At 36.2% G+C, this 13,260-nt stretch overlaps 1 protein-coding gene across 3 annotated transcripts in view; it reads right to left on the bottom strand.

Annotated features, from left to right (window-relative positions):
* Positions 1-13,260, bottom strand: part of TAOK3 (TAO kinase 3) — a 189,789-nt gene that overhangs the window by 49,791 nt on the left and 126,738 nt on the right. For all 3 annotated transcript variants that reach the window (XM_032654499.1, XM_032654501.1, XM_032654500.1), the window contains 2 exons: positions 5,315-5,408; positions 4,212-4,293 (listed from right to left, as the gene is read on the bottom strand). In XM_032654499.1, coding sequence (XP_032510390.1) covers positions 4,212-4,293; positions 5,315-5,408 — 176 coding nt within the window. The remainder of the gene's footprint in view (positions 1-4,211; positions 4,294-5,314; positions 5,409-13,260) is intronic.

Here is a 13,260-nt window from a genome sequence, read left to right on the forward strand (position 1 = left end):
TTCGTTCTCGTTCTCTCTGCCTGCAATCCCATCCCCTCACTGTTCTCTAAACCCATACAGTTAAAAGGTTCTCAGATCATTTTCAAAGAATGCTTTCTTTGTTCTTGGAAATATGTTTACTTTGAACATTTAAGTAATAGAGAAATGCATAAAAGAAAGCCAATCACTCAAAATTCCACCATCCAAAAATAAATATTAAGTCATGAAATAACATTTTAGACACTCTCCCTCCCTCTCTCTCTCTCACTCTCTCAGAATGATGGATACCCAGAAATAATTTTACATGAGAAACTTATTACACATGGTAATTTAAAGAATAATCTATTAAATTAAGGTGTATTTGAGTTTAATAGAATTAAAAGCGTCTGAAGTAAAATAATTGCTTAACATTAGTTATAATTTCTTCACCAAGAGTTACCAGTTCCTAAAGGTCCTCTAAAGTTAAGGGAAGAAAAAAAAAATTATGAAAAGCTTTAAGACATAAGAGTTACTTAAAAAGGGCTTTCAATTTAAGAATTTATTGACCATCTACCCTGAAAAGCAGGAAAATTAGTACATTTACATTTCTTTCTTACCCCTACTTTTTTCTAGTTACGTTATTATTTTTACATTTTCAATTTTTACACTGTCAATGTTTATAAGTTTTACATTCTGCTTTTTGACCACAGCAATGATTTTACTGTAGGTCTCTATTTAAATTAATCCTATGTGAAGGTGACATTTTAAAATCACGAAGAAAATGTGACGAAAAGATGGGTTATTTAAAAGTATTTGGGAACAGCAAGATAGCCAACTGGAGAAAAAAAAAAAAGTTGAATTCCTTATAACAAATTTCTGCATGACCTCTCCAAAAAAGCCCAGAATAAAGAATATCAGAAGAGAAATAAGAAGAAAATATTTGCAAGATCTACTACAAATTAATAAGGGAGAAAACCCAACAACCCAACAGACAAATGGGCAAAGATTGCAGAGCGTTCATAGAAAAGGAAATAGAAATGGCTTGTCAACATATGAAAGATAGTCTAATTCACAATGAGAAACACAAACTAAAATGACAGCGAGAAAAGGTTTTCACTGATCTGACTAGAAGCTCAAAAAGTTTTGGTACTCATACTTTGTTAATGGACCATAAATTGGGGCATCCTCTTTGGTGGAAAATCGGCAATATTTATTTAAATTTAAAATCCACATTCCCTTTGATTAGCAATTCCACTTCTAAGAACTTATTCTTTGGGTATCTGTATATACAGGTACAAAATGACACCTGCGTAAGGATATTCATTCCAGCACAGTTTGTCATAGCAAAAGACTGCAAACACCATAAATGAGTTGGTTATAAAAACTACAGTCCATTTGAGTATATAATGGAGCCATTAGAGAGGATGAGATAGTTCTTCATGTAGTAATATGGAACAATACTCAAAACACACTATAAAGTTAAAAAAAACCCAGCGTTTACAGTTTGCTACCACTGGTGCAAAAATAAAAAAGAATATTTACTTCCATATACGTAGAATATCTCTAGAAGGACATGTACAAAATTAGTGACACCGGTTGCTAACTCTAGAGAAAGGCCTGGAAGGGGAAGATTTACTTTTCATTCTCTCCTTTCCACTATTTTTTTTATCTTCTAAAATGTGTACTGTCTATCCAAAATGAAGAATGTAGTCTCTTTACGATGCTAAATAAATAAATAGTAAATAAATAATAAATATCAGAGAGCAAACTTAAATTTAATGTTCACCACCAATCCTTTTACAAGTTTCCCCAGTTCCTAATTCACTCTTTCTTCCTTCTTCCCTCCGTCCCTTTCTCTTTCGCTCTTGCTCTTTGTTTCATCAATAGATTGGCTGGATTTTGCTACTGAGTAATTAAGAAGAAGCTTTTAAGAGAAGAAAAGGCTTGAAAACGTCAGCTGCCTTTATAAATTGAAGAACACCTTAGCTGGGTCACAAATCCTTGGTTTACATTTTCTTTTCCTTAGAACTTTGTAAAGTTCTACTCTTTATCCCAGTCCTTGCTTTATTTTTCTGACATTATATCAAATCATTTGTTTGTTTTCTTACTCCTTCATTAGAATATAAGTTCCAGGAGGGCAGGAACTATCTTTTTCTTTGTATCACTGTATGATTTTCAGTGCTTAGAACAGTGCTTGGCACACAGTAGACAATCAGTAAACACTGTTGACTAAATGGTAGGCTCACTTGATTTGGCCCACCAAATAAAGAGTAAATCAAATCAAATAATGATCCAAACATTTATTTCCAAAAAAGTTTTCTTCAGGTATATCTTTAAATATCTTCTGTTCCATGTGTTTTGCTTTCTTCTTTAGGAATAATAGGTTGGAATATATATCTCCTCTGTCTTCCACATGTGTCATGTTCTCTATAATCATCTTTTGAAAATTTTCTTTTGCATTTAATTTTATTTCCCTAAGACTATCTACCATTGGAAACACCGTAAATGGGTTGGTTTATTATATTAGTTTGTTGCTTATGGTATGATTTTAATCTATATTTATTTATTTAAAAATATACTTATTTGGCAGCACTGGGTCTTTGTGGTGGCATGCGAGATCTCACGTGGGATCTTCCTTGCCGTGTGCGGGATCTTTTAGTGTGGCATGCAGGCTCTTAGTTGCGGCATGCAAGATCTAGTTCCCTGACCAGGGATCAAACCCGGACACCCTGCATTGGGAATGCAAAGTCTTAACCACTGGACCACCAGGGAAGTCCCTTAATCTGTATTTAAATTTTTCTGTTTCGTTTCTTTCTTTACCTCTGCCCATTTGTTTTTTATATCCTTTTGTTGTCTGTTGCCCTACAATATCATCTTTGAATGCTTGTAGTATCTCTTCTTTGAGGATTTTTTTTTCTCCTTAATTTATAGCCCAAATTTATAATTTTTTTCTCTTTATGGCAGTGCTGTTTGTGTCCTGCTTTTTAAATCTTTGTCTACTTCAAAATAATAAACATATTATCTGTGTTTCTGGTGTTCTGCTGTCTGTAGTCCATGTCTAGAACATGTGATAGCTCTACACCAAAAGAGAATAAGGTAGAGTCCATTGCCTTGTTGCTTCTGTCACCATATTGTTGTGGCCTGTTACTCACAAGAAGAAAAAACTTACTTCTGGGTAGAAAAACTAGTCAGCTTCAGACCTTCTTCTTCAGGAACACTCAAAGCCAGAAAATAACAGAATAAGAGTTCTGAGAAAAAGAAAATGTAAACCAAGAATCTGTGACTTAGCCAAGATGCAATTATAAAGGCAGCTGACATTTTTAACCTTCACAAATTTAGGCAATACAATCCTGAGTTTTTCTTAAAACAAACAAACAAACAAACAAAAAAGTGCTGAAAAACACATACGCAGAAAAGATTAAAGTAACCTGGACTATTCTGTGGCCAATAAAAGATACTTAGATTGTAAAAGGCTCCCACATACTTCACTGATATTAATGGAACACATTGCCTATGTATATAAAGCCTATAATAAAATGTTACATGAAAAGAGATGCTCAAAAATGCTATGTGTTTTTTTTCTTTTTGTGGTACGCGGGCCTCTCACTGTTGTGGCCTCTTTCGTTGCGGAGCACAGGCTCCGGACACGCAGACTCAGCGGCCATAGCTCACGGGCCCAGCAGCTCCGTGGCATGTGGGATCTTCCCGGACCGGGACACGAACCCGTGTCCCCTGCATCGGCAGGCGGACTCTCAACCACTGTGCCACTAGGGAAGCCCAAAAATGCTATGTTTAAGTCAGATGAATGCAGTTAACATGTGTGATGCAATGCTATGAAAATGTCTGTTTTATATGTTTATCACATATCTTCATTGCCTGATGACTGAAATCCCAGAGTTGGTATTCGAACCACTGGCAGTCTCTGTCCTGAAAACACTGCATTAAAGTTCATGCAGATATCAGTCACAGGAACACCACAATGATGACCAAAGCAAGGAGAAATATTCTTTGTCACAAGGCAAAAAGAAGGGGGAGAAAAAAGAAAAGGGGAAAAGATGGGGGAAAAACTTTCTGTGGGGAACATATAGCACATACCTTGCTACTTCTATGCCTAGCTACTATCTCTGGATAAATGACAAGGCAGTATATTCTAATCCAGTTTGTCATGATGAGCTGCCATGCGAATGATTTACTATATTCTACTACAACATGACTTTAAATCCCCCTCCTCAAATATAAACTTGAAAAATTACCCGTAATAGTTCCACTGATGTTGGCCTTTCCTGAGGCATTTTCTGCAAGCAGTAATCAACAAATCTCCTAAAGGAGTCTGTCCTGTGTGTGCAAATACATTGAAAGAAAATAAAATCAGGGTCTGTAGAACATACTGATCACTTTAAATAATTTTCATCCAAGGGAAATTTTTATATTTTAGGAGATTTTTATTAAAATACTTTGGAATGTCAGGAGAACTGAACCATTTTCAAGTTTAAGGTATCTAAAATTAATTCTTTTGGATAATGAATGTGGACAGTTTCAAGTTAGTCAACATATAAGCAAGGTCAAATCGTTACATCATAGAATGAAAAATACTGTATTTATATACAACGGTTTTATATACATTTTTCTCTTCAAAGATAACAACTCTCATAAGTCTTAAGCCTATATTCTTCATGACCAATTGGTAACTCTTCCATTACCCACAACCTATAACCAGGTAGTAAAACTTGAAGCATAAGGAACCTAGGAATATGCTTTCTGGATGAAAACACTTTCTCTCTTGAAAATTCCATTTTGTCTACTCTTCTTTGACATCGCCCTTTTTCTATAACTCTGTGGCCCCAATAGTTAGCAAAATGTCATAATTTTCAGCAAGGAACAATATATCTTCTGAATAGATAGTATATGTTCTGTCTCAACACATTTAAATACACATATAGTAAAGAAAAAAAATGACAAGTAGAAAAATAATGACATCAGAGTGGATACTTTATCCTTGCTAGGAAGTGATAAGACTGAGGTGATCAATACAAAACCATCATGACTTAAGAGACTAGACTGGTTAGGAAGGTAGCAGGGCATGTATCTAGTAGAATTTCAATTCCTACACACATTAAGAACACAGTAGAAGCCATAGTGAGGGTAGAAATATAGTGTGTGTGTGTGTGTGTGTGTGTGTGTGTGTGTGTGTGTGTGTAGAAAGTTCAGGCTTATAAAGCATCAGTGTCAGTTATCACAACATACAATGAAGGAATGAAATGCTTTCTAGGTCAGATATTTAAAGTGTAACTTAATGAAAGTGCCAAATACATATGGTGATTTCTCTTAGAAATTTAAAGCAACAGCTCAGTCTTACCATTCCTTAGACTGTAATGTGGGGGAGTCGTTCTGGGCAATGTGATATAAGGCACTCATTGCATTCATGTTGAAAAGAGGGGGCTTCCGTTCCGCTGAAAGAAAAGAAACACGATAAAGCAGTTCTTGCAAGGCATCAGGCAGATGGAGAAATAAGGAACTATGAGCAAAGCTGTGCCACTAAATCAATAGCTCGTTATTATCCTCACGCCACATAATCCACTTATTTTAATCTCTAAGGTCGCTCAGGATAGCCATTCAGAAGAAGCTGCTGGTCATCTTAAAGTACACTGGAAAAGCTCCTAACAGAACCCACTTCAAGAGATTAAAAAAAATTTTTCTTATTTTTCACATGTATCTTCAAAAGGCTGGACTTTGTTTTCCCACAATAGGTATGAACATCTTCGTGTGTGTGTGTTTTAGTTAAAATAAAAAATATGTATTTATTGAAAAAATTCAGAAAGCAGAGAAGTAGAATGAAAAAAAGGGATAATGATGGAATGGAACATCTTAAACATCACTAACACAGTATGGGAGGTAAAGTAATTCAATTCAATAAACACCATTTGAAGGCACACCCAGGCCAATGAACTGGTACAGGTCAGGGTAGAGGGTAAAAAGGAGGTAGGAAAAGGAGGATAAATGTAAGCAAGGTCTTGTCCACCCCCTTCTAAGAAGAAACTCAGTGAATCAGATACTTCTTAGTAGATTTACTCCATCCCAGCCCACCATGATCTCATGTTTGGAATTTCTATTGCTGTCTTTTAGTAGACTGCTCACTTGGCATGTGCTCTCCTATTGCATTTATATAAACATACAAATCTTTTCTCTCAAAAGAAATCATAAGCTCTAAGAGCAAGATCTTATAACCCTAATACTCTTATTCTTTTATTTATTCTCTGGCATATGTAATAAGGTATTATTCAAATATTAGGTGCTCCATTTGTTGACCAAAGAAACAAGGTTCTAGTTCTGAGTACAGTTAATTTTATGCTATTTATTAGTTATTATGTCACAGAAGATAAATCACTATCTCATTCTACCGTGTTTATCCTAATGGACTCTTTATATAGTACCACTTTAAAATTCATAATGTGATCTCAGGTTTCATCAGAGCACCTTGGTTTTTAAGTAAAGATTCTCCTCTTAACCACTTTTAAAAAGGTGAATTCAGGGCTTCCCTGGTGGCACAGTGGTTGGGAGTCCGCTTGCCGACGCAGGGGACACGGGTTCGTGCCCCCCTCTGGGAGGATCCCCTGGGCCTTCGCGTCCGGAGCCTGCGCTCTGCGATGGGAGGGGCCACAGCGGTGGGGGGGCCCGCATACCGCAAAAAAAAAAGAGGTGAATTCAGCTTATTCTATGCAATTCTAAGAAACATAACAAGAACTAAGGGCAGGGAACAAAAAGTAACAGGGAAAACATTTTTACTCATAGAAGGAAGAACTTGTGAAAAGCCAGAGTGCTAAAGCAAAGAAAAACCAACCCCCCCCCCCCCCCCGCCAAAACCCACAATGAATAATGTTGATAGCAGTGAACTTTAAGCTATTAGCAGAGTTCCAGCAGAAGGCAACTATACTTATTTAACAGTGATACTCTGGAGGGGCCCCTCATAGTCTTGACTAAATGATCTCTGATACTTTTGAAATGTGACAGTCTCTGATTCCACAAATATTGTTTATTAACTTCTCAACAGGATACTTCACACTCACCAAATGGATACCACTATTATAGGGACATGAACTGTTAACAAGTGGAAATTTGAAAGCTGCAGTGTGGACAAAGGGATTTTATACCTGTTTCAAATGTATAAGATGAAAAAAAAAGGCTCAGGTTTATTTTATTTATCAGGCAGATTCTAGAAAATTTCTAGAGCATGGCCTTCTGACAACTTCAAATATTGGAACCATGTGGAAGTAGGAACTCATCATGTTACCATCAATGGATTCCCATGATTTTTAGGACAAAGTCTAGAGCTTTAAACATAGTCTCCTGGTCTTTCCTAACATGACCCTGGCTACCTCCAGCACTTCATTCTGAGAATCAATGTTTCCCCCCTCTTCTCATGCATCTGTTGCTTCACTGAAAGAACCAAGCTCAGAGCCTTTCACACATGTTGCTTTCTCTGTCTGGACTCCCCTCTCACTTTTTTTTTTTTTTTTGCGTACATGGGCCTCTCACTGTTGTGGAGCACAGGCTCCGGACGCACAGGCTCAGCAGCCATGGCTCACGGGCCCAGCCGCTCCGCGGCATGTGGGATCTTCCCGGACCAAGGTCCGAACCCGTGTCCCCTGCATCGACAGGCGGACTCTCAACCACTGCGCCACCAGGGAAGCCCCCCTCTCACTTTTGTTGCCTAAACTTTACCTGGTTAATTCTTCCCAATCCTTCAGGTTTCACCTTAAATATAGTTGCATTTCTGCATTAATTTAATAAATATTTATTCAAGGCTTATTATATGCTTACAATCATTTCCTCAGGGAAGCCTTCTCTGATCTCTCAAGACTAGGTGTCCCATTAGATTCTGTCATTGCAAATTATATTTTAACTTTCTACCACCTATCACAACCATAACTAATTATTTACGTAATTCTTTACTTAATATATGTTCTGTTTACTAAACTTCATGAGGAACAATGTCTATTATGCTCATCTTTGCATTCCCACTGCTGAGCACAGCACCTGGTATATATTTTGGGTGGCCCCAAAATACCTATTAGATAAGTAAATGAAGGTAAGGCAAATTAAGGCAATGAAGAAAATCTGTCAACAAACAAAGAATCTTTGTGCAGCAAGAAGTCACAAAAATGACTGAGGAGTGACTAAGTCTTGGGGCTTACATCAAGATACTATGTGATGGCTTCACTATTAGAAGGATAGGAACCCTCCCACTCATTGGCCAAAGGTATACAATTCGAGCTGCTTAGAAGAACACGAAATTGCACAGGAGAAAGCGCAGGGAAGGGGAGCTAAAGAAAGAAGAAAACAGAAATTTAGAAAGGGGAGGATGAAGGAACAAAAACAACAAAACCCAATTCAACAGTAATAAGAAAGGCAGTAGCGGATTTGGAGCAGGAATGTGAGGTCTGTGAGTGGCAGATACTCTGTTGTGAACAAGACAGGAAGACAGCCAGCCACACTATGGGTGGAACAGCTCTAGTAGAGAATCACATGAAAAAAGGCATTCCAAATATAGTACACAGCTCTACGGTCTGAGAAGCATTCGCTAAATATCAGTTTCAGGTGGCCTCACCGATGTTCAAGTCCTTTGCTAGATGTACTACATAAATCTTCTGAGCCATAGTGACAGGGTTCATTGCTAAGTCAGCACACTATGGAGCAAGGGTTGGGAAACTATGGCCTGTGGGCCAGATTCACCTAGAAGCCTGTTTTTGTAAAGTTTTATTGGAACACAGCCATGTCCATTCATTAATGTGTTGTCTATGGCTGCTTTCATGCTACAACAGCAGGGTTGAGTAGTCATGACAGATTACATGACTTAAAAGGACTAAAGCACTTATTATCTGGTCCTTAGCTGAAAGCTTGTCAGCCTTTACTATAGAATATAATAGTCTGCATAGAAGCTTCTAGATAAGCAACAGAACAGGAAACAGAAGTGCTTTGAAGCTACCTTGTGATATCTAAGCCATTTTACCTCCAAAGAAAGGAAAAAGGTGAAAGCATAAAAAAGCTGAATTAAATTAAAAGAAAAAAAACAGTGATTTATTTAATTTAAAGATAATGATCAAGTTTTTTCTGAATGCTCCATGTATGTTTTATGAGATCAAGGTTCAGAGAAGCCTTTGGACACTGCTCTGCTTGGCAAAGCTCATGCTAAATTAGAGCACCTAGACTGAGCTTTATTTTAATAAAGAAGATCAGAGAGTACCCCATCTTTGGATAAACACTTCATGAAAAGGCAGATTTCTTATGAACAAATATGGTTGACAACCGTAATAATTAATGATAATAATAATTGCTACCACTTATTGAGTTCCTATTACATGTCAGGCATTCACTTTAGGTATGTTACATATGGTATGTTATTCGTAATTCTCAAAACAGCTTGTCAAGATAAGCACTATTACTTCAATTTCCCAACAGAAGGAACTGGGGTAAGCTAGTCTAAATAATGAAACCAAGCCACACAGTAAGTGGCTAAATTGGGATTTCAACCCAGTCCTGTAAGACTCCAAGACTTGTCTTTTCACTAGACCTCAGTACCTCTTCAATTATTCTGTGCATTTTATAATAGATAGTACTGGTATTTCAATATGAAAAAAAAAAAGGAAGAAGAAGCTTTATAAGACTAAATATACCCCTGTCCCCTCAACAGCCATCACTACATTCATTTATTAACACAAACAGTGAGTGGCAATAATAATGTGGAAGAAGAAAATTCCAGGCAGAGGAACTATGAAACAACATTTATGTTTTTTTCTTTTTTTCCCTTGGAGAATGCATTTCTGAACACAGTCAATTCCCTGTCGATGCTGATGAACCATTTGCCAGCATCTACCATGGTCTGTGCTGGTGAACTAAGGGTCTATAGCTCAAACAGAAGAGTGTCAGATTAACTTCTCTTGAAATAATCTCAAAAAATAAAATATCTGGTGACTGGACAATTTCAATGTCCAAGAAGCTTCCAAGGATGCATGAATTTACCTAGGTTTTTCAGCGGAAATCAATTTATCAAAAGATAATTTGTAAAGCAGGTTTAACTGCTTAGGGACCTTGGAGTTTGATCCAGGAAAGAGAGAGAGTGCCAGCAGCACTATCATCTTCCTGCTTTCTAATGACACCTCAGTGATTCAATGTACAGATTAGGAGCTTTTAAAAAACATACACTGTTATAACATATATATGGAATCTAAAAAAAAAAAAAGTTCTGAAGAACCTAGGGGCAGGACTGGAATAGAGATGCAGAGGTAGAGAATGGACTTGAGGACATGGGGAGGGGGAAGGGTAAGCTGGGATGAAATGAGAGAGTGGCATGGACATATATACACTACCAAATGTAAAACAGATAGCTAGTGGGAAGCAGCCGCAGAGCACAGGGAGATCAGCTCGGTGCTTTGTGACACCTAGAGGGGTGGGATAGGGAGGGTGGGAGGGAGGGAGACGCAAGAGGGAAGAGATATGGGAACATATGTATATGTATAACTGAGTCACTTTGTTATAAAGCAGAAACTAACACACCATTGTAAAGCAATTATACTCCAATAAAGATGTTTAATATATATATATATACACTGTTATAGAAGAGATATCATAAGGAAAGGGGACAACACATTATTCAGGCACTATCCACAACTTTCACTGTAATTTAAACATTAAAAGTAAAATTTAAAGTATACTGTCTGTACCTGGAATTTCATTAAACCTGAAACATACAGAAAATTTAGAAAAATCATTGCTTAGGTTTATATATGCAGCAGTTTAATCATCTTTCATGTAAAAAAAATACCCTTCTTTTATGTGTCCATTAACAAGATTAATGCCAAGGAAATAGAGATGTATAGTAAAGCTGTCAAAGAGGTACTTGTATGGTTTATTACATTACCAGTATAATAAAGTTTGAATAATTGCCGAGAATTTAAATGTCCTTGGTAACAATTTTATTTTATGAATATTAACTGAGCATGTACTACCATCTTTCTCTGAATCTAAGATGTCATTGACAATAAGATGCATCGCAATTTAAGATGTACCACTATTTTATGTATAACTTAGAACAAAATGCTGCCAATTATAATCATAAAATGCTGTTGCCTGTAAAATACCTCGCAGTTTAAAGAGATGTTAAAATGTAAATTAAAAATTTCATAAGATATGATATATACTAGGACTGTGCTGATGATGCCTAACATTTACTGAACACATACTGTACATCAGATGTAATAATAAGCACTTTATGTCCACATTTTCATTTAATCCAGACAATCCCCATAAGGTAGGGGATCTTATTATGCAAATTTCACAGATAGTTAAAATAACTTGACCAAAGTCATACAACTAAAAAATTGCAGAGCTGGAATTAGTACTCAAGGTTATCTGACTATACAGATATATATATATATATATATATATATATATATATATGTCTGTGCTCTTAGGCATAATTTAATACTATCATCTATCAATTTGAAGGACTAGCTGTTGTGGAGGATAAGACAATTTGGGAGAAGGCTACTCTGTTCTTTGATTCAGTAAATCATTTTATAAAAGGCAATCAAAGTTAGGCTGATATAGAGAGCATGTTGTTATATATATTTCAATTCCTTTTTATAAAATGATAAGATCAGAAATTAAGCACATTTCCTCTCCTGTCTCAAGAGAGGAAATACTAAGGTACCTCCTGGGATCTGCACCTATTTTGCCAATGTCGACTGCTGTTTGAAACTCCAGTCATTACTACATCTATATAGTACAAAAACTGATGTGATGACAATCCTGAATCATCATAAAAGGGCGTGTGTTGTTTGCTCTATTTAATTAGGTTGGGAAGGGCAGAATCATGTTATATTTTAGAAAAATTTCGGTAAGAAAAAATCTTGCTGAGACAATGGGTGGGCACTAATTAGTTGTAAGGTTCAACTCCAGGGACATCCCTTTAAAGTGTTGTAACTGAGGAGTTGCTATTACAGTTGCAGTGTTACAAGTAAAATTTTGGTTCACTTTAGAATATAAATGACAAAAATAGGAATAATCCTACATATGAATGCAGTCAGCTGTTTTGAGCATTGATATATGCCAAGCACTATGTTAAACACTTTACATATGTTATCTCATTGAAGTCTGACAATACCTATGCTATATGTATTGTTATTTTCATTTAGATGAGAAAACTGAGGCTTAGGGAAGTTTAGAAAATTGTCCAAGGTCTCATCGTCAGAATCAACACGTTACACAACCCCAGAAGGTGTCATTCACATCCTAGACTATGAGAATGCCTGCTGGTGTTATATGCAGCCACACATAACTGTCCTGCCAGCTAAGTGCTGGTAAAGCCAAGATTCAAATCCAGGGTGTCTAATTGCTAACTCCATGCTACACAGAGAATAGTTTTTTTTTTTTTTTTCAAACCAAAGAAATGTACATTTATCTCTAATTTAAAAAAAGTTAATTTGATATTTGAAATACATAAAAATTTGCATAGTATTATAACAGACACCTACTGCTTAGATTTAACATTATTTTGTCATATTTGTTTCAGATATTTTCTTCTAAAAAAAAGTGAGATATAACTATTCCTCTTCTGCCCTCCAGAGTTTACTATTCTGAGATGGTATCTCTTACATCTATGTTATGTTTTATTAGTATATATACGCTCATAAATAATACATAAAATTGTTGATAAAGCTTTCATAATTGGCATCGTACTGTACCTAAACTTCAGTGACTTTGTTCATTAACTATTCAATGTTATGATTTAAGATTTACCCATGATGATACATGTAGATCCAGCTCATCATAAGAATTTGGTTGTTTCCACCATTTCTTGCTTCTATAAACAAGGTTGCAGCCTCACACATGTTCCAGTGTACGTGCATAAAATTTCTAAAGTGTATACTTAGAAGTGAAATGTTGAGTCACTGACACTCCTCATCATCATCCTTACCAGATGCTGCCAACTTGCCCTTCAAAGTGGTTATACCAATTGACATCCCTATTACCAGATGCTGCCAACTTGCCCTCCAAAATGTTTATACCAATTTACATTCTTATCAATAGTGTATGAGAGTTCCTGTTTCTTTAGCAGCTTCTCCAAATTTATTAACCTTCGACTTAAAGAAAAATTTACCAGTCTGATGTGAAATAGTTTTAACTTGCATTTCCCTGATTACTAATGATGCAGAGTATCTTCTGATGCTTGTTGTCCATTTAGGTCTTCTTTTCAATGTTAATCGCTTGATCATATTCATGCCCATTTTTCTACTGGTTATTTAT

This window comes from Phocoena sinus, chromosome 14 (genome assembly GCF_008692025.1).
Source record: "Phocoena sinus isolate mPhoSin1 chromosome 14, mPhoSin1.pri, whole genome shotgun sequence".
Lineage (NCBI taxonomy): Eukaryota > Metazoa > Chordata > Mammalia > Artiodactyla > Phocoenidae > Phocoena > Phocoena sinus.